This window comes from Panthera pardus, unplaced genomic scaffold (genome assembly GCF_024362965.1).
Source record: "Panthera pardus isolate Hobbes unplaced genomic scaffold, ASM2436296v1 HiC_scaffold_15, whole genome shotgun sequence".
Taxonomy (NCBI): Eukaryota; Metazoa; Chordata; class Mammalia; order Carnivora; family Felidae; genus Panthera; species Panthera pardus.
Window position 1 is genome coordinate 15946866 of NW_026526710.1, and position 26635 is coordinate 15973500.

Sequence of the window (26635 nt, forward strand, 5' to 3'; positions counted from 1 at the left end):
TACAATTAGAACTGAAACTTGTCAGATTTCAATTCATAATTAGTTCCGTCTAGAGTAGTTGGGCTCTTTCTTCCCTCTACTGCCTTTCTCTTCACAATTTGTTCCTGTCTGGCTGGTACCTACAAAGAAGCACAGCTCAAGACCTGCTGCTGAACAGGATTCCTGGGTCATCATCTCTGGCTCCTTTGGGGGCAGAAGACAAAGCTTTAACTTCTCACTTCAACATCGCAGGCAACTTTCCAAAACAACCCAATGTCTAGAACCAATTCCTCTCTGCCACTTACAGTAACTGCAGACTCAGTGGCTGCTAAGGAAAGGATGTGGGGAAGAGGAAGGGCAGGGAAAGGCCTTGCTTACATCATGTCTCTTGGCCACCCTGGCAACTCATTCAACAAATATCCCTCACATGCCAATGATGTGCTCAGTGGTGACACAATGAAGGGCAAAATGTCCCATGGTCCGTGATCAGGTTATACTTACAGAATATTAGAGGTCTCAGGATGTTATTAAGGAGATGATCAAATGAATAAACGTAAAATTAAAACCACAAAAAAAAAGCATCAAAGGGAAGGTCTATGAAAGCATAAAACAGGGGGTCATGACCTATTCTATAACTATTTCTTTGAGACATTCAGGTAAAGATCTGAAGGATGAGCAAGAGTTAATTAGGCCAAAAGAGAGTGAGAGGGCATTCCAGGCAGAGAGAACAGTGGGAACAGAAGGCTGTCAGAAGGAATCAGGGTGTGTTTTGGACCCTGTGAGGAGGAGCAGTGAGACTGAAGTAGAGTGAGCAGGAGGCTATGGGGAGAGGCCAGGCCACAAGGGGCTCTGTAGGCCACATTAGGGACTGGTTTTTATCCAAGAGCACTGCAAAATCATGGATGCATATAAGGATGGAGAGATGACAGTGTGACGTGCTCAGATTTTTTTTTAAGGTCACTCATTCTGGCCGCTCTGTGGAGAATGGATTGGGTGGTGCAAGTGACTATGCAATTAGAAGGCTACTTTAGTCACCCAGGTGAGAGACGATAATAGCCTGGAATAGGGTGGTAGTAGGAGAAATGGAAAGAAATGGACGCATTCAAAATATAACCTAGAGATAAAACTGACAGGTGTGGATATTGGGGATGAGAGAGAAGAGGTATCAAGAAGCACTTCCAGGTTCTGGCTTAGGCAGTGGGGTGGATGGTCATGCCATTCAATGAGACAGGTTATACTGAAGAGAAGCTAATCTGGGGAGGAAGAATGAAAGTCCAGCTGGATCTGGGATGCCTGGAAGACATTCAAATGGGCAGGAGAGGCTCATAGTAGGATAGACAGGACAAGAGCCCAGTGGAAAGGTTTGGATTGTAGATGCAAACTTTGGAGTCATCAGTGTGTGGAGGAAGCCATGGGTGTGGGTGAGATTGCCTAGGGAGAAACAGAGAGTGTGCCTGGAGGAACAGCAACATTTCAGAGCTAGATAGAGGATAAGTAAACTGGAGTGACCAGAAAAGTGTGTGTGTGTGTGTGGGGGGGGGGGAAGCAGGAGAGTATGGAATGTCATGGAAGTCGAGGGAAGAGAATGTTTCAAGAGTGACAAAAATACTAACATAATAATAAATGCTAACATCTGTTAAGTCCTAATTATGGCCAGGCACTGTGCTAAGGGCTTTGAATACATGATCAAATTTAATGCTGCACAACAACCTTTTCAGGTGGGAAGCATTTTACTTCCCCTTTTATAGATGAGGAAACTGTGGAAAGAAACTCAAGGTCAGCTGACTCAAGAGAAACTGGGATGGAAACTCAAACAGGTTGACTCCCAAAATCTTGCTCACTTTTCTCTACTAACCTCTAGTGTAACTTGGAAGGTCATACAAGATGAAGACTGAAGAGTGGCCAGTGGATGGACTGATGTGGCTGTCCCCTGGAAAGTTACTAAGGGAACACTGTTTCAGGGGAATGAGAATAAAAGTCACACTAGAGCCCACTATTAGGACTGCTCCACATTATTACTGTTTTTCAGCTGTCTGAGGGAGCCAGTTAGGAGACCAGGCCAATATGTTAAATCTGTATCCCCAACAGCATCTAATTTGGTGCCTTTGATATAGCAAATGATGCTCAAAATTATACGTGAACTGGTAACGTAAGCAGCACAAAATTCCCATGTGCTGCTCACTGCTAACCCTTCACATTACACCATCCTCATGTTTTCAGAGTGCTTTCTTTTGTGAGATCCTGACCTGAGCTGAAATCAAGAGTCAGATGCTTAACCAACTGAGCCACTCAGGTGCCCCTCAGAGTGCCTTCTTATCCATTACCGCCTTGATCCTCACAAGTTCATGAGGTGGATTACTTTTACTTTATCTCATAGATGAGGAATTGAAGTTCACAGTGGCAAAGGAACTTGCCCACAGTTACAGCCAGCCTGGCTCAGCTAAGACCCAAATTCAGCTCTTCTGACTCTAAGTCTACTATTCTTTCTGGGGAGTCCTAGTGGAGAGAAGACCCTCTTCAGAGTCAGGGAGACCTGAGTTCAAATGTTAGCTCTGGGTGACCCTGAGCAAGTTCCTCTACCTTTCTGGACCTTCCTGTTTTTGTGTAAAATGCAGTTGTAGAGTTATTGTGAGGGTTGAATCAGATAATCTAAGTGAAACTCTCAATACAATGCTTAATAAATATCTGTCTTCCATTACTGGCTCCACCCTACCCCTCTTCATCTCTGCCCCAGACAGCAGCTGTGGGGCTTCTCTGGGATCTTAGTTCTCTCTTCCCAAAGAACAGAGCAGTATTAAGGCATGCTGAAGGTAACATACTGCTGCTATTACTAGAAGTCCCACTCCGTGTTCACGCTGGAGTTGTTTGTGGGGGCAGAGGAAGGCCCAGCTGTTTGTCCTCTGTCAGGCAGGCCCTAGTCCGTTTAACTGCCAGCCTTAATGAGTTGCTGGCTGGCTCTTCCTTAGAGATAAAGTAGACAAATAAGCCAACTAGAATCAAAGGCTTGGGTCAGTAAATGCGGCAGCAACAACAACATTACAACAGCAGATGGCAGGGTTGCTCCACGGACTCCCCCAGCAGGAGCCAGAGACCCAGGAGAAATGTATCGGCACTTTTGTTAACATTTGAGAGTTCATAAAGCTTTTGAATCAATAGCCTTCAATGTTATCTGACACCACCTGTGTGTGGCAAGCAGGGTGAGTGTTTTTACTCTGAAGCTACAGAAGAGGAAACTGAGCCTCAGGGAGGTTAAACAACCTGGCCATATTCAGGAATGTAAAGAGATTCATTCTTGTAAGCAAGGAGTCAGAACACCTGGGTTCAAATCTCAGCTATGCTACTTACTAGCTCTATGACTGTGAGCAAGTAACTTTCATTTCCCTATTTGTAAAATATGTATGACCAGTACTACAGTTATTAGGTTGTTATAAGAATTAAGTTAGATGATACAAATGTGAAATGCTTAGGACAGTGTCTGGTACATAGTAAACACTCAAAAAATGGTAGTTCTTACTATAATTATGATGCACCATGCTTGTTTAGATGGGGGTGTAGGTAAGAAAATGAGCATGGCTTGCAGCATCACAGAAGATACCCTGTCGTCACCCAGCCTATTACACCACAGTCTCTGGTGGCTACGTGTATAATTTCTTCACCGGCCTTTCCTGGAATCACAAATTTAGCGGAAATGGTCTGTTGCCTGATGAAGTGACAACAGCTTTCTATCTGTATTATTCCTTTTCCAGAACATAGGCATTAGAAATCACTTCTCAAGGGGCGCCTGGGTGGTTCAGTTGGTTGAGCGACTGACTTCAGCTCAGGTCATGATCTCGTAGTTTGTGAGTTTGAGCTCCGCATTGGGTTCTGTGCTGATAGCTCAGAGCCTGTAGCCTACTTCAGATTCTGTGTCTCCCCCTCTCTCTACCCCTCCCCTGCTCACGCTCTGCGTCTCTCTGTGTCTCAATAATAAATAAATGTTAAAAATAAAATAAAATAAAATAAGAAAAGAAATCCCTTCTCAAAAGAGAAAGCTCAGAGTCTGTTCATGATCCCAAGAAAGGAGGCCTTGAAGAGTTCCCAGGAGCCTTCAGGATGGTGGGTTTTTCCTTCTGACAATGCTATTAGGAACCAGGTCAAGTCAGAGAGTCCCAAGTAAGGACAATAAAGACTAATTAATAGAGGCAGTTTTCCCTCTTCCCACAACCCCTCCTCCTTGGCTAAACACTTCTGATGAGGGTGAAAGGACAATCATCAGAAAGCTTGTCAAGGTTCTTAGGTTTGCCAACATGCCAAGTCATTATACAAGATGCCAGCTCCATACTTGACCTCAGCTACAAACAACATGTAGTCTGGCTGTTTTCCTGGCCTCCCCCATGGAGAGGGGAGCCAGTTTCAGAGAGCTTCAGAGAGAATGGCCCCAACTCTAGAACCAATGGCATTGCCAGAGGTACACAGAGTCCAAATAGGCCTGTTGCAAAGGTTGAGGAGAGGAAGCAGGAGGGCTGGTCAGCCAAGTGTCCAGGGATCAGAAGGATCCTGGCCAGGCACCCAACTGTACCAGCACAGTTACAGACTAGGCTACTTCCAGGAGGTTTGTCAGCTGGCCTCTGCTGTACAGTCCCAGGTTCCAGCCTTCAGTGGCTTCCTATTGTCTGGGGCACCTGAGAATCTGGCGGAAGGCTATCAGAGATAGGATTACGGATGTGGCTGCAGATGCGGGGGATGGGGTAATGTAAGGAGAAGGAGAAGGGAGGAGAGTTTGGGCCACACCCCAGTAATTTCTTCATTGAATATCCAGCTCCACCCTGTGACTAGGAAAACAAAGGTGTGGGGGAAAGGGAAAAGAAAAGTCATTTCCTTTATTGTAACTAACTCAACTGGGTAAGAACAAGGCTGGAAGGGAATCACGAAAAATGAATTTCTTTGGGTAGCATGGAGGGAGGGTCCTACTTTCAGCAGACCTGTGTCCAGACACTCTGAATTCATCAGAGAATCACAGATGAGCTAGGATGAAAGAAAATTTCAAAGACCATTCAGGCTGATGCCTCATGGTCCTTACAACAAATACAAACAAATACAGTCCTTCTCAGCCCTGAAGATCTTCCTTCAAACTGGACAAAAGTCAGTTGGCTCCAAAGAAGCCAGTCTCTCCAGGGCAAATTACCAGGCTCCATCCGAGGACTTCATGTCATCCAGTTTTCGTGAGAAAGCTCAGGAATCAGGAAATGTGCTCCTTAAATAAAGCTGGATTAGACAGATTATGTCCTTGAGACAAAGCTATAAATGGGAGACCTATTCCAGATGTTCTACTTCCCCCACAGGCATGATCTTTGGTGTAACTGTGCCAAGGTAGTTCAAAGTTAACTTTAATCCCTGAGGCTCTACATTAGAAGACCAAGAGGTGCGTAACAAGAGAAATAAATCCATGCACATAGGTGTATATAGACACACACTCACAATATAATATAAAGTGACAGCTACGGATTATTATGGGTATTCTATGTGTCAGGTGCTATGCTGAACAGTTTATCTAGGTTATTACATTTAATTGTGATAGCCTGTGAGATGAGTACTTATCCCCATTTTATAGATGAGATGCCTAAAGCTCAAGGCAGTCAACCCAAGGACAGTTAATAAATTGCAAAGCCAGGATTTGAAACCAGACAGCCTCCTTCTAGAGCCTGCACTCATCCACCATGTTAACGTGCCTTACTTCTTTCTCTCTACACATATATTTCTCTCTACCCCCCACTCTGACACACACACAACATGCACACAAATATGTCCCCTAACAAGCTAGCATCTGACCAGACCCACACATGATGCAAGAATTCAGTACTAAGGTCAACTCTGACCATCCATGACCTGTCTCTGTACCTCTTTTTGTCTTTTTGGTTTCAGGCCTCTCAACTGTGATATGAAGGGGTTATGTCACACAATAGGTGGTCCCTTCTGGTTCTGAAGTTCTCTGGTGTTAAGAGAATCCAGAAATTCAAAAAATTAGCTTCTTCTACCCTGTCCTGCTTATTTTGGATGGAAAATATTAACACAAATAGGAAAACAGCAGGGATAAATATGACCCTATGGGTTAGGTGCCAAGGTGAGCCTCAGCCTGGGAACTCATCAGGATTAGCTTCAGCTCTAAATGAAAGTGGTAGCCAAAGGTTTTATCTGTAGGGTCCCCTTATAGCTCCGATATTCTGCTCTAATCCTTACTAAATAAAGGTAGTAAGTAAAGAATCAACTTCCTTGAGGGTAAAAGGAAGAACCAAGGCAATTAGATCCACAGAGAAGACTGGAGAGCTCTCTGAATTAGAGCTGAAAGGGCAGAAAAAATGCTAGTTCCTCTCCAACTCTTCCAGAGGCCAGAGCTCTCCAGGCCAACCCCCCACATAGTTCCCGGGTGGAGGCAAGTGCTTAAAGGTCAATTAAATTACTTGATATCAGCACGGGGGATGCTTTGCAACAAGAGCTGTGTGTGGGAGTTGGAATCTATAGCACATGGTGCCTGTCTACAGTCTGTCTCATTCTCAGGATGTAAGCAACAGCCCCACTACTTCAGACCATGAGGGCACACATGCCCACCCAGCCTCCGATGTGGAATGACTGTAGGCCAGGCACTGTTTTATGTTCTGGAGAATGCAGACAAGCTCCCACTCTTGAAGATTCCAATCTCACAGGGGAAAGAAATAACCATTCAGTGGGTGCCTACCATGTGCTAGGCCCTTGGCATATATGATTTCATTCTATCTTAACAAATCTATGAGATAAATTTTTAACATCCGTGTTTTCCTGATGAGGAAACTGAGCCTCAGACAACAGGAACAAATCTGACTTTAAAGTCTCTGTTATTTTCAAGAAACTGGGCTGCCTTCAAACAATAATCTCAGAGCTATAATAAAGTTAAATAACAAAAAGCAGGAAACTAGGAGGCATCCTGTGGTGAAGAGCTGGCTCTGCCAACTGCACTCAAGAACAACCCTTGAGGCACCTGCGTCATCAGTAGTGTAGCTGTGGGAAAGTCATTCTTTCTGGGCCTCAGTTTCCTCATTGGTAAAGTGAAGGTGCTGGGATACCCTGGAAAAGGCTGCTCCAATCCCCCTACCCCATTTCTAGCTGTACCTGGCCCACATGTGGCTCTTCCATTTGTTCATGTGCTCTTCCTTGGCACATTCTTCCCTGTCCTCTCAACCCATACCAAAATGGAAACTCTCAAGTCAGAAGCTTGTTTTTGTATTTTCCAGAACACGAAGTAGTGGCTGGCAAAGACAGGAGGACAGACCTACTTACCGGAAGCAAGAGCTGTGCCAGGCTTCGTTGACAGTCCTGTACCACCTCTGGCTTGGAGCAACGTGGTCCCCACAGCCCCGACACCTCCAGGCATCTTCACCTACACACAAAACCAGGAGGTTGAGAGGTAGCAGGGGGCACAGGGACGGGATTCCTACCATGCTGAATAAGACCGAGTCAACAGACTTATATTGAAAGGGTGGTCCAGTGCTCTGCTAAATACACAATTCCTGCCTCCACAAGATCTTTGGTAAGCACTTATCCAGCTTGCTCATCTCCCCAGGGACAGGGAATTCATGACCTCAAAAGTAAGTCTCATTCCATTTTTTAGAAATGGTTCCGATTATTCCTTTGTCCACAAAACTTGTCTTTTCCTAGAACTTTCAGCCCTTGCTTATTATAGCTCTGAGTAGATTAAATGAACAAGGTCTCTTTCTTTTGACTTCCTATGACTGTTCTCAACCAGCACCCACAAAACTTCTCTGGGTTAAACATGTTATTCCCTTTTCCTATTCCATCACTGAGTCCAGGAGCTCATTCATTCAACCAACATCATAGGTCCTCTTGTCAGACCCATGGGTCCTCTCCAAGCTCTATGATGGAGACTGCTGGATAACATCATCTCTGTTCTTCAAGGAGCAAATCCACTGAAAAAGAACCCTTCTTCCACATTATAATTTTTCCCTTAGTAGAAGCAAAGTGCTATTTTAGTTAAGAGAAATTATGGGTATAGAAGAGAAAGAACATTTAATGAACACCTCCTATATACCAAGGCTTGTACTAGCTGCTTTCACAGACCCAATCGCATTTAATTCTCAAAACAATCCTGTGAAAGAGGTATTAAATTCATTTAATGGGTGGGAGAACTCAAACCTAGGGCTAGAGGGTGACAGGCCACACAACAGATTTAGCATTCCAACTCAGGCCCAACTCATCCTAAAGCCCATGCTCTTTATACTCCACCATGTTAATTTCTGCTCATTCCACTTAGGGGAGTCAGAAAAATCTTTGCAGAGGAAGCTAATACTTGAGCTAAACCTTGAAGGATGGAGTAGATTTGCCAGGGGCTGAGAAAGGATGGAGAAAGGCTGTATAGGCTGAGAGACTAGCATGGGCAATAACACAGAGTGAATCCATGTCCCTCCAAAAGGGACAAAACACAATACTTCTGCTGTGGCTCAGATGCCAACTTCTTGAAATAAAGAAGGCAGCTGAGATCAAGCTATGGTACCTGACTCAGCCCTAGAAAGCAGGACAAGGTTGTTACAAGACTCCCTTGTACACTCCGTGTATGCAGCTTTGTTCTCTCTGGGTAACTCCAGACTGCCACAGGCACGGTGACAGTCACTGAACCCTGTTTCACAGGCACAGGGGTCATGAATAGACAATGCACATCTCCAGACACTTCAAGATTGCTCAGCAGCATTCTGGGGTAGCCAGAACACACAGGCAGCTGTCCTTACACCCCAGAGGAAAGTTAAACAAGCTGGCAGAAGGCTTTAAAATCTCGACCCACCTGCTCCTCTCCCCCAGTTCCATAGAGATAGGACATATATGCCATCATCACCTGAATCTAAAGTTCTCAGACTCTCAGGGCACCTGGGTGGCTCAGTTGGTTAAGTGTCCAACTTCAGCTCAGGTCATGATCTCAAGTTTTGAGTTCAAGCCCCGTGTTGGGCTCTGTGCTGACAGCTCAGAGCCTGGAGCCTGCTTCAGAGTCTGTGTCCCTCTCTCAGCCCCTCTTCCACTGGGGCTCTGTCTCTCTAAAATAAATAAAAGGTTTAAAAAAAATTAAAATTCTCAGACTCTCAAGAGGGGTCTTTTTGGTTTTTTGGATGGTAGTAACCAGAGAGTGCACTATAATCCTCACAAAGTCCAAGGTTCAAAGTCTGAGAGACTTACTCAAATTGGGTTATGGACAGTGGGTGAGACAAAGAATTAGTAAGAAGGTTTTCAATGAAGACAGGCATCCAAATGAATCTTCCAAGTTTGTTGTTGTTGTTTTTTTTTTTAAGTTTATTTATTTCTTTTGAGAGAGAGAGAGCAAGCAGCGTAGGAGCAGAGAGACAGAGAGGGAAGAGAGAGAGAATCCCAAGCAGACTCCACACCATCAGTGCAGAGCTTGATGTGGGGCTTGAACTCATGAACCATGAGATCATAACCTGAGCTGAAACCAAGAGTCAGACGCTTCCAACTTATAGAGGTACAGATCTGAAACATTTTTGGAACTCTTGCATGGAAGGGTTTTTAGAGTCAGTTTGTGAACTGCTGTGTCCTACCCCCAGCAAGTCTCATTATTCTAAGCCACATCTTATTTCTCATTTTTACTTTTTAACTGAAAGGAATGGTCTCTAACTTGACCACCCACTTACTCAACAATTCAGCATTTTGGCCCTGGATGACCTCTGGCTGTTTACAAAATTCAAAAAGGATCAGGACTTTCCACTATGAAGATATCTGAGGTAACTTGTTATTGACACACCCTCCAGAGCATGCCCTTTCCCCAGTCTTGAGAAACTCAAAGCCACTGAATGAACACTTACTTAGAATCTGCTTTGTGCTAGGCTCCAGGAGCACAAAATCAAGACCCCTACTCCCTTTTCTCATACCCACCTGGTTCCACCTTCCAAATGTTTCTCTAATCCTTCCCTGTCTTTCACCACAGCCTGAGTTCAGGTCTTTGGCTTCTTTTCCCTATCTACCACACAGTCTTAGCTGGCTCACTCAGACTCCCCAGTGTCCACAGAAGAAAAGGCTCAATTGTTTAGCATGGCACTCCTGTAATAGATTCCATCTTATCCCACCTCTCAGAAGATGTGCACTTTCCATTATCTCTACCACTACTCCCTTCCCCATTGGCTCCTTCCAAGTATTATTTAAATTAGTTCAAGTCTTTCCCATTAAAAAAAAAATCTGGATTCCATTTTCTTCTCTAGCTACCACCCTTCTTCCCCTTCACAGCCACACATATTAAAAACCTGTCTACACATCACTGCTCTCATTTCCTCACTTCCCACCTGTTGCAATCTGACTTCCACCCTCACCATTTCTCTGAAACTGTCTCACCAAGGGCCAAAGTGACTGCTTATTGCTAAATTCAATGGACACACTTCAGTCATTCTTTCAGAAAATATTTATTCTATGCCAACTATGTATCCAACCCTATTCTGGGGAAAGAGCAGCAAATGAGAAAGAGATTTAACATAGATATTAAACTATAATATACTTATTTTAATTATAATTGGGGCAAGTGGTATGAAGGAGAAATCAAGTTCATAACTAGGAAAATGGGGTTGGGATAAAGCAAACAAGCATTCCTTAGGGAAATAATTTTCAAACTGAGCTCTAAAGGATGGATACGAGGGGTGCCTGGGTGGCTCAGTCGGTTAAGCATCCAACTTCAGCTCAGGTCATGATCTCCCAGTTCATGCGTTCGAGTCCCACATTGGGCTCTGTGCTGGCAGCCTGGAGCCTGGAGCCTGCTTCGGATTCTCTCTCTCTCTGCCCCTCCCCTGTTCATGCTGTCTCTCTCTCTCTCTCAAAAATAAATAAAACATTAAAAACAAAAGGATGACATAAATTAACAGGCAGAGAGGAGGAGGGAAGGATAACACTGGAGATGGGAGTGGAAAGAAGACATGTGCAAAGGTCCTAAGGCAGGAACACAAAGTCCTCACATATCATTAAAGTTGGCTATTGTCAGCTCCAAAGGATGAGGGGAACCAAGACAGGTCCCTGGCCTACTGTAGTCCTTCAACAAACTTTTACTAAAGGAATGAATGGCTGTCTACAAGGTGACCCCAAAGAACCTTTATCTCTCATCAGCAACAAAGGAATGCTCTAAATCACATCTTGATCTATTTTCTGTTTCTGCCATTCACATTCATGTTCTTGCATCCTAGCATTCACATCTTGAGCTATTCTGTGTTTAGGATACTTTACTGCCTTTTCCCTTAATCAAATTTCTATCCTTCTTTGATGGTCCCCCAAAGGCAGACACTGTTTGTTCCATTTTGTCTATACCTGCTTTACATCATTTGTTTTGTAATTATAGTTCATTATGTTTCTATTTCCTTCAGTCTCACCCTCTCTGTGTCCCCCATCCCCACTGCCAGCTCTAAAGGACAAAGACTGCATCTTGATTATCTTCAAATCTCCAGGGCCTAGCATAAAACCTGGTACAGAACAGAAACTCTTTGTGTGGCAAATCCAACTGAAATGTTGGATCCAGCTGCCAACTATGAAGGTAATTTCCAAAGATAAGCTCCAACGGTCAGCAGGGATGATTCCACTCAGTAAGTATTCAGGCTCTCAGGATGACTACCTATGGGTAAAGCCACATGTGGATGTGCAGGCCTCAGTTTATCTGTTATGCATTCACACTGTTTTTCAGTTAAAGTACCTGAGCAAGAATATTCACCCAGACCTTCAGCTTCTCAAAACCAAATACTCTTCAAAAGAATACTCGTGGCTTCTTCCCCTCCCTACAGCCCTGAAAGTTGATGATCCTTTTGCATCTTTTTTTTTTTTTTTAAGTAGGCTCTACACCCAATGTGGAGCCCAGTGTGGGGCTCAAACTCACAACCCTGAGATCAAGACCTGAGCCAAGATCAAGAATAGGACACTTAACTGAACCACCCAGACAGCCCCAACTTTTTTTTCAAGTAGGCTCTACACCCATATGGGACTTGAACTCATGACCCCGAGATCAAGAGTTGCATGCTCCACTGACTGAGCCAGCCAGGCATCCCAACTCTCTTACAACCTTTATTCTAAGAAATGAAAGAGAAATATAATAATACAAAGACCTAGCAATTTCTGTGAGGCCCAATGAAAAACCCATCCAGAATCCAGTCTGCCTGGGAAATATTTCCTCTCAGAAAATACCTCATTGTACCAGGACATTTACTCTCTCCCTCCATAGTGTTTATCTCTCATATTTGCAGACTTATCAACAGTGGCTACTGATTGTCAGAGGCCAGAAAGGGAGTTTGATTAAGTAAATGTCCCCAGTAGCCTCAAAACAATAAGGGGCCCTTATTAAGTGTTTAATAATCAGAAAACTGTACCTTCACAGTTACTATTGGAATTTGTTGCTTTTAAGAAGTTGTGAATGTGCCATGCAAAGGGGGTGAGAATTACAACAAATGGTTCATTACAAAGGTTCTCATCTTCAGGATCTTTTGAATCCTGGTACAAAATATATTCAGTTTAAAAATATATATATATAAAATCAATTTACATATGCTTCTCTCCCCCAACTTAATAACTGATGATGTGATTCTCAAATAATCTATGAATTCACTGGGGCAGGCACTAGGATGACAGGATGGTAAGGCTGGAAGGGCCTTTAAAAATCATCTACTCTAGCCCAATCCTTTCATTTTTTTGAAAGAAAAATGGGCTTGAAGAAGGAGAGTCAAGTTGCCTAACCATCAGAAAGCTGGTCCGAGAGGGGCTCAAACCCAAGTTCTGAAACTACCAGACCAGTTGCATTTTTATTATTGTATGCAGCCTTAGACAAGTTAGGACTTGCTTAAGACTACACAGTTATTCAGTGGAAGGGCTCAGCCTGGTACTCCAGCCCACAGCCAGTGCATTTCCCACAAGACACTAACATTCCCCTTAATCTTGGTCTAAGAGCTGGGTTTCTGCAAACTAGTCCTTTTCAGACTTCAAAGTGGTGAGAAATTTCCAGGTACTGAAAGCTCATGAGACCATAAAGCCTAACCTGAACCAACATGCACAGATCCTATCCTTTCATTTGAGAAAAATCTTTGATGCTTCTCATGTTCCACTAGACAATGAGAACCAGGAACAAAACCAGCCAATTCAGTGCAGCACAAAACAACAAGGATGGTAACTGCTGTGCCCCCCTGGGAACTGGCAGGTCAGGTGTATAAATCCCACTTGTTCCAGGATAAAGCAGGAAGCAGAGGGGCAGGGCAGCAACTGGTGATGAGCAGCCAAGAGAGAAAAGATCACCCTTTAATGAAGTAAGTACCAACAAGACTAACAGTATGATTAACGTTCCTCCAGATACTCTCCCCTATATCCCAAAGATTTTTCCTCTGCACTAGCTTCCAAATATTACCAAGGGGAGTGTCTATAGAAGAAATATGACATGATTTTTAAAGGACTTTCTGGACTTCTCTGAACCTTAGATTCTTCTTTCATAAGAAGTGGGATCAAATTATTTCTTCTAGCTCTGAGTCAGTGACACCAAATGAGGGTCTCTCATTTTGCAGGTTAAGGCACATACACAGACATCTCAGAAGGTTGATTTTTGCTGTTGTTTCCATCTGCCCTTTAGTAGTAAGGGTCAACCAGAAGAGCTGGAGTAACCTAGGTGTGAAACCTGGTTCTGTGTCCTTGGGCAAATTATTTAACCTCTCTGAGCTTGTCTCCCTTAATCTTTAAAAAGAGAATAACCGGGGCACCTGGGTGGCTCAGTCGGTTAAGCGTCTGACTTCAGCTCAGGTCATGATCTCACAGTCCGTGAGTTTGAGCCCCGCGTCAGGCTCTGTGCTGACAGCTCAGAGCCTGGAGCCCATTTCAGATTCTGTGTCTTCCTCTCTCTCTGCCCCTCCCCTGTTCATGCTCTGTCTCTCTCTGTCTCAAAAATAAATAAACATTAAAAAAATTAAAAAAAAAATAAATAAAATAAAAAGAGAATAACCATCTATACCTTATAGGATTCCCAAGAGGATTAAGAGAAATAACTAAATATATGTGAAAATACTTCCTGCAGTGCCTGACAGTTGGTTGGCAACTGAAAGCTTTTCTTCTTTCTTTCATGTATATCTAGGGGGTTGGCAAGGGAAAAGGTTGAGTTGAATTACACTAACCTCTAAAATCTGAAGGGAACATTTTCAAAACAAATTCAGCAAATTTTTTCTACGTGCCCATGTGCAAGACAAAGACTATGTCATGAACTTCTGGGGCCCTTGGTGAGTACTCATGCAGGTGACAGAGACAAGGGGATATGTACAGAAATAACACGTCAGAGAGGGACAAACCAGTTGCTGGGAGCAGGGCAAACTTAGTAGGGTAATAGGATACTTGGTAGAGAAACAAGTGAGACAGATGGTTCCTGTGGCTTTCCAGCACTCAGGTTCTCACTTCCAACCATAAGTCTACTTAGCTGTGAATGAATAGGCATTTTCTTATCAGAGAACTGGTTAACCAATTAATACATTCCCAAACAGTAGTTCTCTACTCATTGTCAAAGATAGAGGGAAAAAAATTAACTACTTTGAGTCCTTACAATGTGCCTGGTGGTGTTCTAAGCACTATGCAAACATGAACTAATCAAATATAAAGATCCTATAAGATGAAGACTAGTATTGAAGGATCATTATTGTTCCCATTTTATGAAGAGAAAATTGAAATGCTCAATTAACAAGTATTAGATCTGAGTTTAGACCACAGGTCTGCTAACTCCAAAGTCTATGTCTTTATATTTAGATTTTCTTCCCTAGGAAAAGGAAATTACAGGCAGAAAGACTTGACATAGAATGCCAGGGTGGATGATCAAAGTATATTCTAAGAGAACTCGGCAATGGTTTCATGTTCTAGCTACTGTTGGGTATAGATTAATAGGTAAAAGAGTCTAATTCTTGCTACTATATAAACAAAGTCAACCGTGAGAAGGAAGATAGGCTTGTAAGAGAATGCTAGAGCTCTAGGTCCTCTCACTGAAATGCCAAACTGATCCTGCATACACACAAACTGATCCTGCATCTGTTCCTAATATGCCCCTGAACCCTAGCCCTTCCAGGTTGCAGGTAATTCCTGTGGTCAATGCCCTCTTCTCCATTCCTATCACTAACACTCCACCTCAGGGCCCACTGTATCACCCCCAGATTGGTGCCTTCCTTACTCTTGTCCAATCTATCATGCCCACCAATGCCAAATTGATACACACAAAATACACACATCATCATGTTCTCTGCCTCTAAACCTATGGTCTCTACTGTAGTCTGAAAAATTCCACAAATCTAGCATTAAACCCTCCGCAGTCTGGCTTTACCTACCCTCTCAGCTTTATCTTTCACTTCCTGTAACTGCCCCATTTCTCCATTCTTGCCTCTATCACCCATATCAATTCACCATCCCTTTTGAGAACCTTGAAACTTGCCCAGCTATGCTTCCTACTTCCAGTTTCTTCCCTACCAGGATATCATACTGCACCCTCACCCCCACCACTTTTAATCTACCCAAGACTTCTCAAATTTTACCTCCTAGAAGTATCTCCTGACCAAATCTGGTAGCCACCCTGGACACCTTGCTGTTGTTCAAACATGCCAAGTACATTCCGGGCTCAGGGCCTTTGCTCATTCCCTTCTATTCCCGACACCTGAAATGTTCTTCCCTCAGATATCCAAATGGCTTACTCCCTTCCTTCATTTCTCTGCTTCGATGTCATTAATCAGGGAGGCTACCCTTCCCTGACCTCCAACTGTTCCTATGACTTTATCCTACTTTATTTTTCTTCAGAGGATTTATCCCTGATGTTTGATATTCATAATATTTACATACTGTCTATCTCTTCCATCAGAATACACACTCTGAGGGGGTACGTTGATGGCTTAGTTAGTTGAGTGTCCCACTTTGGCTCAGGTTGTGATCTCACAGTTCCATTAGTGATTTAGACCCCCACATTGGGCTTGCTGCTGTCAGCCGGTCAGCGCAGAGCCCACTTCAGATCCTCTGTCCACCTCTCTCTCTTCCCCTCCACCACTTGCGCTCTCCCCAAAATAAATAAATACTTTAAAAAAAAAAAAAAGAACATATACACATACTCTGTTAGGGAAGGGATTTGGTCTGTTTTGTTTCCTGTTGTTTCCCCCAGGGCCTAGAAGTGCCTGGCACATAATATGAATTCAATATATATTTGTGGAATGGATGCATGAATAGAGTTCTCCAACATCTTTTAAATTCCATAATGTTATCACACACAGGCCTTCTAAAAATCTGTCCTGATTTGCCCATTTTTTTCTTAATTACTCTCAACTGACAGTGAATTTCTCAAAGGCACAAACCACATATTATCCATTTCTACAAATATTTATGAAGGACTTATTATGTGCTATGTCTCAAGTAGCCTGGAAAATTGGAAAGAGCACTGGAGGAGAAATCCTAGTTTAGTTCTGACTCTACCATTAGTTGAGTGACCCTAGACAAATCCATTTTTCCCCCTGGGCCTCAGTTTCTTCATACATGAAACAAGGAGAGTAACATTATCAAGTCTCTCCTGGCTCTAGCATCTGTTAAAATTTATAAGAGGTAAAACTTGGCCCAGCCCAGTGCCTTAGACATCACAGTACTCAGTAAATATTTGGTTTCTTTGTTGTTGATTCTCCCGTTACACAGGAATCTGAGTTGTCTTGGAACAGTTCGGACAGAACAAGTAAAAGTTTAAGCCCCACTTCCTTCTGACTCCACAGGATAATCTCATTCTAATGTTTGTGATAATAAAGAATTCTGGTGTTTGTGAGAGGACAAAGCACTGAATTTGAAGTTGGAAAATATGAATTCTGATCACCGCCATTTACTTGGCCGTACAACCTTGAACAAGTCATTTCTGAGCCTTAGTCTCCCCATCCATAAAAAAAGACATATTGGCCTACTCACAGCTCTTCATAGGCACCTTTTAATGCTGCTCCATCTACCTGGAATGTTCTTTGCCCTTTCTTTGCTGGACTTACTCTCTACTTATTCTCAAGGATCAGCATAAACTTGCTTTTTAAAAGAAAAGTGTCTTCTTGCCACTCTCCTCACCCGTGGTGTACTCTTACAGCACTTACTTCCACTGTTTATCTCAAACTATTATAGCATTTATTTCTATTATTACCTCAATTATTTACTATCCGTCTCTAAGGCTGTATCCACCACAAAGGCAAGGACTGTATCCATTTTGTTCATCATTATACTACTCAGTGCTTGCATAAGCACAAAAGTATCCCACAGATATTCTAATGGACAAATGTCTAAACTAATACACCTAGACACTTTAATGCCTCTACAAAGCTTTTTGGTTCACTCAGAGAAATCTAATAAACACTTATTGCACTCTAAGATCTTTTACAAGTTTCTGAGAATCAAGGTTCGAGACAGGTAACTGACATACATGGAGGTTAGAAAAAAAGTCACTGGAAATCATTTGAACTGAAAAACTCTGGAAGCTTAAAAAAAAAAAAAAATCAGAGAGAAAGGGACAGGGAACATTTTTACTCCTAGTCTTCTCCAGAAGCCTATTATCCAGAATGAAGAGAAAAATCCCAAGCTTCCATGGTAAGGAAATGACCCATTGGTGGCCTGGTCCTTGTATTCAGGATGGAGGAAGTGACTGTCCACAGGCTGAAAGCCAGGAAATGGGGGCAGATATCCAAGACAGCCTCCCTCCCTCCACCATTCCCTTCTGTCACCTCTAGAAAGCTTCTGGATGCTGACCCTGGTCGACCTAGAGGCTGGGCCTCCCACACAGGTGGCTGGGAAACAGAGGCAACAGAAAGTCCTAGTGCAGGGGGACAGGCCAGGAGGGCAGGAAGCTGCAGGGTAGTGCGTGAGGTGACCGAGAGGGGGCTGTAGGCTCAGCTAATCTAACTCTGAAGCTACCCTTTACCTTTGGACAACTCTTCGCTCTAAGAGGCGTTTGGCCACATTCTTCTCCTGTCTCAGAGAGGCCAAGGGAAGACCCAGCTCCCATGGAGGGTCCAGAACCCGAAGTGGCCTACCTTCCCCCGGAAGAATGCTTCACTCTCTCCCTAACCCCTAATCCGTGTCCTAAACCCCAAGGGAGCCCACACTCCCAGCTTCCTGCAAAGAGCCCTAAGACCTGCCTAAGATCACAGGCACCAAGATACCCGTGAGACGCCCTGGATCCGGTCAGAAGTCACAACTATCCTCATTTCCCACAGAAAACCCAGAACCCAGGGTAACTCTCCATCCCCATATAACTGGCCCAAACCCTGAGAATCCCTTCCTTACTCTCCATATTCCACAAAGCCCTCACTCCAAGAGAACTCAGGCCCCAGCTTTCTTAGAAAGAATTTTATTTTTTTTTTAAGTTTTTGATTTATTTATTTTGAGTGAGAGAGACAGAGAGAGAGAGAGAGAGAGAGAGAGAGAGTAAGAATATGAACCCCGAGCAGGCTCGGCACAGTCAGCGCAGAGCTCAATGCGGGGCTCAAACTCCCCAACCGTGAGAACATGACTTGAGCCAAAACCCAGAGTCGGAGGCTTAACCGACTGCGCCACCCAGGCGCCCCCTTAGAAAGTTTTCATTTGGGGACCTGCGGCCGCCAGATTCACAAAAAAAAAGCTGGTTCCCTCACAGAGCCCAGCATCCCTTCCTCGAGGGACCTCAACCCTCAGCAGCCCAACCCGCATATCCCTCGCATCCTTCTGTCTTCGGCCCCCCAATTCCCGAAGCCCCACAACCTCCGAGTCCTCGGGGAGCGTTGTGCTCACTTCCCCAGTTCTCCTGCTAAAGTGCCGGGGTCCATGGGGGTCCACTCAGCCCGAAACTCCCGAAGGGAGCTACCAGCTCCCTTCAGGCGTCCTGGGCCCGGGCTTCCGAGATAACGGCGGAACAGAACGGCGCGGCCCTTCCTTACCCGACTGCGCGGCCATGGTTCCGGGGACGCGGAAATGGGGAGGAGGTGGTGGGGACTACAGCAACTCCTCTCAACTCTCGCAGCCGCCTCAGGCGCGGGAGGACCGCGGCCCCCCGGCGCAAGCTGGATGCACCGCCTACGGCGCCCGGGGAGGACCAAACCGCACCTGGCACGGGGGCCCGCCCGCCGACGCCCCGCCCCGCTGACGCCAGGCCACGCCCCCTGACTCGGGCTCTGTGGGGGCCCTGGTGCCTCCCAGAGAGAGCGACGCCTTTTGTTGAGTGCCTGGGCTGGTAAGGGTGATTGTCCGCGGCCGTGAGGTGGTTTGTCAGCATAGTCCCCGGGACTCCTGGGAGGTCTCAACAGGAGATCCTCAGCCCATTTTACAGATGGGGGCAGCTGAGGACCCGAGGAAAGAAGTTCTATTACCTCAAAATGGCTCAGCTCACTAGGAGCAGAGGTGAGATGGGAACCCAGGTCGCCTAACTCCCAGGCAAAAGCTCTTTCTAGTAGAGTGTTTAAGACCAAGAATATGAATATGGAGGGGCGCCTGTCTGGCTCAGTCATTAGAGCATTCCATTCTTGATCTTGGGGTTGTAAATTCGAGCTCCGTGTTGGGTGTAGAGATTGCTTAAAAATAAAAATCTTAAAAAAAAAAAAAAAGGAATATGAATATGGAGAAGCTACTCCACAAATAACTTTGGGGATTTAGAGTGGACTTTTCTTAGGCTTCCAGCTCAAAGAAGCCACTTATCTGCCCCCACTGTGAGTAAGCTGGCACTTAGTAGATAATCTCTAGGTCAAAGATGGTGTGAAGGTGGTGCAACCAGCATTCTAGGGGCAGATTCTTATCGGGGCCAAACAGGTATATAAATAAATGCAGCACACCAGATCTTCCAAATTTTCAAGACAAGCCCAAACTCCAGGTATTTAGGTGAAATTTCCCACTTTTTAAAATGTTGGTAATATTCAGAAGTTCTAAAAATGCCATGTAGACTAAAAGGAACACACTTGTAGACTGGATTTGCTCTGCTGGCTCTTCTTTGTGGAGGAGAGAGCCCTGGACAAGGAGTTAGAACAGCAGGCTGGTTCCTGGCAGCTGCTAGCTGGCTGAGGGGCCTTGAGAACCACTTTCTTTCACTGGGTTTGGGAGGGAATTGGGGTCCTCCATGTGACAAAGGGTGGGCTGCATCAGCAGGACCCTGCAGTCCTTCCCATCTGATTCTCCTGTGATGCGTGTTTGGCGACTGTCATTTCCTTAGACTGGATTTAGGTCATGGGAAAAGTGTCCAAATGACCAGGAAGAGGCAGGAATGGGGCCCAAGGAAATGGATCATGACACCCCCGCTAAAGACAAAGTTCAACTCTGCTGCTGTCTGGCTCCAGCACTCCAATAAGCAAAGGTGGGCACAATTCTCTTTTCTTCCTGACCTGTGTAATCCAAATAGGAAGCAGGTCAGACGTTTCTCCTCTGGGTGTGGCAGGTGGCTCCTGAAATCCTGAGTATAGAGAAAGTGCTGAGGGGGTGGGGGAGGGGATGTGCCTGACTTCCGGTAATTCCTGGGAACCCTCCAGCGGTTGGCTTTACAGTTTCTGAAGAATTTCTGGTCTGATTATAGCAACTACAGGATTGTGTGTTGAATTAAAGTGGCAGGGATCCAGGGGACTCTGACAAGCCACCTCATGGTAGGCAAAAAGGGAGCAGGGATTTTATTCACCCTACACATGCAAAGAGGTAATGCTGTATTTTGCCAGGCACACAGGCACTGGAAGCTTTGGAACCAAGACCCCTGTTTGTCTTCCCTCTCCCTCAGCCCCACAGCAAGGCACCCAGGTCTGTCTTTTCTCCCTCCTTATCCTCTCTCTTTCCACTTCTTTCCCACCTCCAGCCTCATGGTGTTCACTAGCAGGGAGTAGGGGGATAACCAACTCCCCCAAGTTCCTTCCAGGGAAGTTTAGGTAACTCTTGAGAAATGCAAATTGAAATGTAAAGAAAGAAAATAGCAATCTGTAGAAATGTATAACCAAAAGATATCTTTCCAGTATAGGCCCAAAGAATATTCCAAGGTCACTTGTGAACTCCAGGGGGATTTCTGGAAGACAGAAAATCCTGGGTAGGGAGAAGATGTGAGTTTCTAGCACCCAAGTCACCCGTTCACACTTTGATTACCCCACCATAGTTTGGTCAGTCCCTAAGGCCAGATCCTGCTGACTGACAATCAACTCTTTGGACCTATAGAAATGGGAACCTGGACACTGAAAAACACCTGAAGGTTCTGACTCTGCCATCCTGAGGGAACGGGTCTACTGATTCCCAGCTACACCTTCCGATTGTCACCTATACTTTCATCAAATTGAGCCTGTCTTTGGCCTCTAGTCTCTCCACTCCTAGAATCAGTCCCATCCAAGAGCAACTGATTAATCCTCCAGAATTATGTATCTGCTCAAAAACCTTCAATAGCTCCCTGTTGCCAACAAAACAAAGGCTAAACCAGGCCCTCATGAGTGAACTACATCTCACTTTGCAGGCTTTTCTCCTACTCCCTTCACTCCAGAACTGTTTTTCCAGAATACATTCTGCCCTTGTACCACTCTACCATTTCCCTCCGTGTTCTTTGTAATTTTGTTGCCCCTTTCTACCTATTCTACCCTATTCTTGTTTCTAAATGCTTACCACATTATCTTCAATTATATCGTTTTGCAAACCCTGTGAACTAATCTAAATCTGCACTGATACAATAGCCATTAGCACATGTGGCTATGTCAGTTAAAATGAAATAGAACTTAAAATTAAGTTCCTCAGTCCACTAGCCACATTTCATGTGCTTGCTAGCCACATGTGCCTAGTGGTTACTGCGTTGGACAGTCCAGATAGAGAACATCTCCATCATGGCAGAAAGTCCTGTTTTAGACAATGATCAGTAAGGGCTGCTAACATCACAAAAAGGGACTGCCAGGCATCATGTGCCTCGTGAAATGATGCAACAAGAGGTATATAGTACCATTTATGACATAGTCTTACTAAATACCCAAGCCTGAACCTGGTCAAGCTTCTGGATTTAACAATTTACAGGAAATACAAGAGTAAGAGGAGCTTATTAACACCACAGTGATGCATATAGCAAAACTGAAGCTGTGGGAAACTCAATAGGACAAATGACAGATAAACTGCGGGGTGCCTGGGTGGTTCAGTTGGTTAAGTATCCGACTTCGGCTCAGGTCATGATCTCACAGTTCATGGGTTTCAGCCCTGTGTTGGGCTCTGTGTTGACAACTCAGAGCCTGGAGCCTGCTTCAGATTCTATGTTTCCCGCTCTCTCTGCTCCTCCCCCACTTGCACTCTGTCTCGCTTTCAAAGATAAATAAACATTAAATTAAAAAAAACATGTAAACTGCAGAAGTAAGAAAAGAGGAACCTATGGATGTAGTAAGAGACTTAGGAGACCTCCAATAGCAAGATATGGATCTGATTTGGATCTTAATGCAAGCAAACTGAACAAAAAAGTTGAGACAACTAGGAAAATTTGATCAATGATTGGATATATGATGACATTAAGGAATTATTGTTAATTTTTTCAGGTACATAAAATAGTATTTTGGTTGTTTTTGAAAATCCTTGAGATGCATATTTGAAATACTTAATAGATGGCATAGGACTAGGATTTGCTTCAAAATAGTCCAGGCAAGAGAAAGGGAGCAGTATGAGGGTGGGGACAAAACAGGATTGGACAGGAATTGATGGTTATTGGGGTTGGGTCATAGGTATGTAGAGGCTTTACTGTCCTATTCTACTTCAGTGCATGTTTTGTTTTCCATCTCTTATTGGGCTTATGAGTTCTTGGAGATCCCTGATCTTTGCATTTCCTATCATATCTTAGTGCTGTTCAACTTGATTAAAGCCTTAGGTCAAAGTGGAAGAGAGGGAGAAAAGAGACCTTTTCAGAGGGATGACCTTGTAGCTCTAGTGTGTGTGTGTGGGGGGGGGGGGGGGGGTGGGGGTGGAGCCTGAGGCGAGGCCAGGTCTGTAACCTATCTTCCATCTCATACTCTGCTACTGAGGAACCTTAGGGAGCTGTACATCCACTGCTCCAGGTAGAGGGCTTGGCCAGGGTCCCATCTGCCCTGTTGCAGAGCATGTGAATAACCTGTGATTGTCCTCAAGGTTCTGATTGTCCACAAGCTAAGCTCCATTGTGGTAGCCTTAAGCTTAGGAATTCCATACACTTGTCAGGACTGGGGCTGTCAGGTTACATCTTGGGTAGGACTGTATATGCAGCCAGTCCTCTAGCCTGTGCTTCTCATCCCTAATTATCGATGGCTACCTGAAGACTGCTCCTCATTGTGACATTCCCACGTATGCAGAAGTGTTTCCCAGAGGCCAAATCAGTGTGATTACTCCCCAACCCATTCACGCTCCCCCCCCCCCCAATTACACAGACAAGTCCACAGCTCACAGTAATGTAAAACCATTTGTTTAATTCTAAATCAAATCACTTTCACAACAGTGAAAATTAGTGACTGGTCAAGATGTGCCACTTTACATGGTGTCATTTTCTGACTGCAGTCGGGACCTGGTCCTAATCCACAAAGGGGGCAGGGGTGGGGGGGGGGGGGCGGGCTGGACGCCAACACAGAAAACACACAAAAGAAACGAAAACTGCCTTGGCAGAGGGGCAAGGTGGTGAGCCTGCAGAGGGGTGGTGGGAAGGGGGTTTCCTGTTGGGGCTGAGCCAGCAGTCCCAAGTTGGCTCTCCTGCCCCAGCTCCCAGTAGAGGGTGAGTGGGGGGCCTAGAAGGTTCAAAATCAAAGGGTATATGGCCAACCTGGCTTTGCTCACAGGTTCCTGGGATGCCTTTGCTGGTGAAGTTCTCCTGGGCTCACTCTACTTCGTCAAAGAGTCCCAATAATTTGTCTTCCTACCCACAACCCTTTTTTAACTTTTCTTCTGGAAACCCATTTCTGTTGGGCCCATCTATCTGAAGTCCTCTCTCTCACCACTAGGTGGGGCTACTGCACTGAGCAATCTCACCAATTCACCTGTGCTGAGAGGTTGGGGTCCCTCTGACTTTTGGGATTTCCAGGAGGTGATAAAAAGAGCACTCTTGAGTGGGTGTCCCAAGAATGTTTAAAATCCATCAGGGACACTGTAAAGCTGGTAGCTTAGTCCTACCAAATGGATTCGGCAAATGAACCACCTTTTCAACACTTAACGTTTTGTCTGATTAAACACTGAACTCTGGCATTGACAGGTACAGAAGGGAAGGGGTGGGGGCTGTGGACAGGAGAGGAGGACTTCCCCTGTCTTCCTCAAGGTCTTGGTTTCCACATGCTATGCAGAGCCACAGCTGGAAAAAAGCACTAGGTGGGGCTTTCTACCACTTATTGGCTATGGCTAGGGGTGAGCCAGGTGCAATGTGGACTGGTAAAGTGACAGAGAGGCCCCCAGAGGAAGTCCATCTTCCACGACCCCTGGGATCTCCTGGAAGAGGCTGAGTTTCTAGGAAAAGGCCTGACCAGGAGAGTGAGAACCATTCCACAAGTGAACTGTCCTCCTGCCTGGAACCACTCCCTCAATCAGATTCTGAGGAAAAAGTTTGTGAACTAGAAAAACAAGTCAAGGGCTTGGGAAAATGACTCCCCTGGAAATTTCCTGGGGAAAACCACACCATGTCATCGTGCTGAGGCTCTCTAGGCCCTGCTGTCTGGCATTAAAAATCATCAAGGGCTGCCTGCTCCACAGTTGCATGATTCCCTGGTTTTAGTACACATACAAGGAGTTTTCAGGGGTATCCACCAAGCCATACCCAAATCAGGGTCCTATGCGGATCTCCCCACTCCTGCTTCTTCATAAAGGACAATTTGGCTTCTGGGGAAGATGGTCTTCAACATGCGCTGACTTGACAAAGCCCCCAGTTCCCGTTGGGTGGGTCTGAGAGGACGCACTTGGAGCTTTTGTAGGCTTGGGGAAAGGGCTGCTTGTTCAGTTCCTACATCAGAGCTCCAAATCCCATCAGAGTCTCAATGGCAGGTCTTTCCTAATGCGCAGTCCTGGCTTCAGCAGCAGTCTCGGCTGTGTGTCCTCTGGCAGAGAGGCGCAGATGCACGTATTTTTGGGGGGAGAGAGGATGGGAAATCTGTGAGTGAAACCACATGTCTCTGGGGATAATACACACCAGGAAACCAGGAGGTCATTCAAGCCACTCTCTGGAGCCAGAGACTGAGCATGGCCCAGAGCCAATGAAAGATCTTTGGCTCTCTGGTGAATTCATGAAGTGACTCCAGCTTTAGATGCTGCAATTATGATCTTTATAGGACAACAATTTCTTGCATTTCTGCTAAGGAGGAGGAGGAAATAGAACACAGTAGCACTGGGATCTGGAGCCTCACTATATGGGGAGTCCCACTGATTTTGGAAGCCACTTACCAAGGGGTATTTAAAGAGATGAAAGAAAGTTTCTATTTGGTTCATCCCTTTGTTTTTGTAATATTAAATTCAGGTAAAATTGTACTGACAATTTCTCTTTTCCTGCCTCTTCCCTGTGCAGAGTCAGGACCTGCTAAGCTGGTTGGAACAGGACTTCATGGTGTAACTCATGAGAGACGACTCAATGCCAAGACTGAGGTTACAGCAGGGTGTTTACAGCAGTGGCCATACTCCAGAGTCCTTGACAACAGGTCTTGAGTCCCAAAGCTCTGATGGAGAAGCAAAACTCCTTGATGTGTTACTGACCCCACCGATTCCAGGGGTCAGGATTAGCCAGGGAGCCAAACATAGAGAGTGGGTGTGGCATGTCACCAGTCCAGAGGCCCTGCCATGGATATAGGCTGGGACCCAGCATTAGGCAATCAACAGCCAGAACATGATCACCAGGGCCACAAACAGGAAGAGGCGTGATAGGAACTGCTCATCCACATACTGGGGTGTTCCAGGGACAGCTGGAGAGAAAGGAGGGAGAAGAGAGGCTGTCAGAACACTGCAGCTGTGTGCACTGCCTGTCTGGGCCAGAATTGAGAACATCAATCTTCATCTCTTTAGAACAGAACTCTGCACACTAAAAAGATTTCCAAACCCCAAATAACATCAGGCAAAACAAAACTTGAATTCTGAAGATATGTGGAATAATACAACAATGAGGACAAGGTCTCCAATTTATCCTAAGAGAGTCTGGTCTGCAGATGTACATAAAACAGGAAGCTCTTGGAGGAAATAATAAAAGAAAAGCTGCTGTTAAGCCTCTTCTGTGTGCTAAGTGTTTTGTACACACACCTTGCTGGGTATTATTATTCCCATTTTGTGTAAGTAGAAACTGAAGCACAGGTATGAGGTGACCTGCCCAAGATCACAAAGTTCACAAGTTAGTGGCAGAGCCCCAGTCATGCTCTCAGCCTCTCTGCATGCTGCCTTGAGTCACAGAGTCTCTAGATTCTGGCACTGTTGAGCATGGAGGGGTCTTAGCCCCACACAGAGTGCCTTCCTTTTCTAGAGGATAGAACTAGGGCCCAGACAAGGCAAAATGGCTTGTCTCTTCTATCATACAGCAAACTAGGGACAGAACTGGGCCTCCACTCCTCCCTGCTTTGAGAAAAGCTATGTAGGGCTCCCTGTCCAGACTTTGGGGGAATGAGTGTACGAAAACCAATCCAGGATGGGCAAACATATCAAACATGATAAAGGAAAACTGTGATTGTAGCATGGGGATAAAGTGATCTCTGGATCAGTCTAGTCTGGCTATAGAGCTCTCTTT

General features: G+C 45.0%; 2 protein-coding genes and 1 long non-coding RNA gene across 4 annotated transcripts in view; 1 reads left to right on the top strand and 2 right to left on the bottom strand.

The window, feature by feature from the left end:
* LIMK2 (LIM domain kinase 2) overlaps positions 1-19240 on the bottom strand; it is a 59872-nt gene extending 40632 nt beyond the window's left edge. Inside the window, exons 1-2 of one of the 2 annotated variants that reach the window (XM_019426724.2) lie at positions 18891-19022; positions 7270-7369 (exon numbers count right to left, since the gene is read on the bottom strand). In XM_019426724.2, the coding sequence (XP_019282269.1) occupies positions 7270-7369; positions 18891-18906 (116 nt within the window). In that variant the 5' untranslated portion in view covers positions 18907-19022. Of the gene's footprint in view, positions 1-7269; positions 7370-18890 lie in introns of both variants that reach the window. The other variant, XM_019426723.2, reaches the window with a different exon arrangement.
* LOC109253614 (uncharacterized) lies at positions 19237-26127 on the top strand. Its single transcript, XR_002074485.2, has 3 exons — positions 19237-19350; positions 20153-20293; positions 25436-26127. It is a non-coding gene; the product is annotated as an uncharacterized LOC109253614 (long non-coding RNA).
* The window catches only part of RNF185 (ring finger protein 185), a 38290-nt gene continuing 35001 nt past the window's right edge, over positions 23347-26635 (bottom strand). Inside the window, exon 7 of the mRNA XM_019426733.2 lies at positions 23347-25826. Within this exon, the coding sequence (XP_019282278.1) occupies positions 25729-25826 (98 nt within the window). The 3' untranslated portion in view covers positions 23347-25728. The remainder of the gene's footprint in view (positions 25827-26635) is intronic.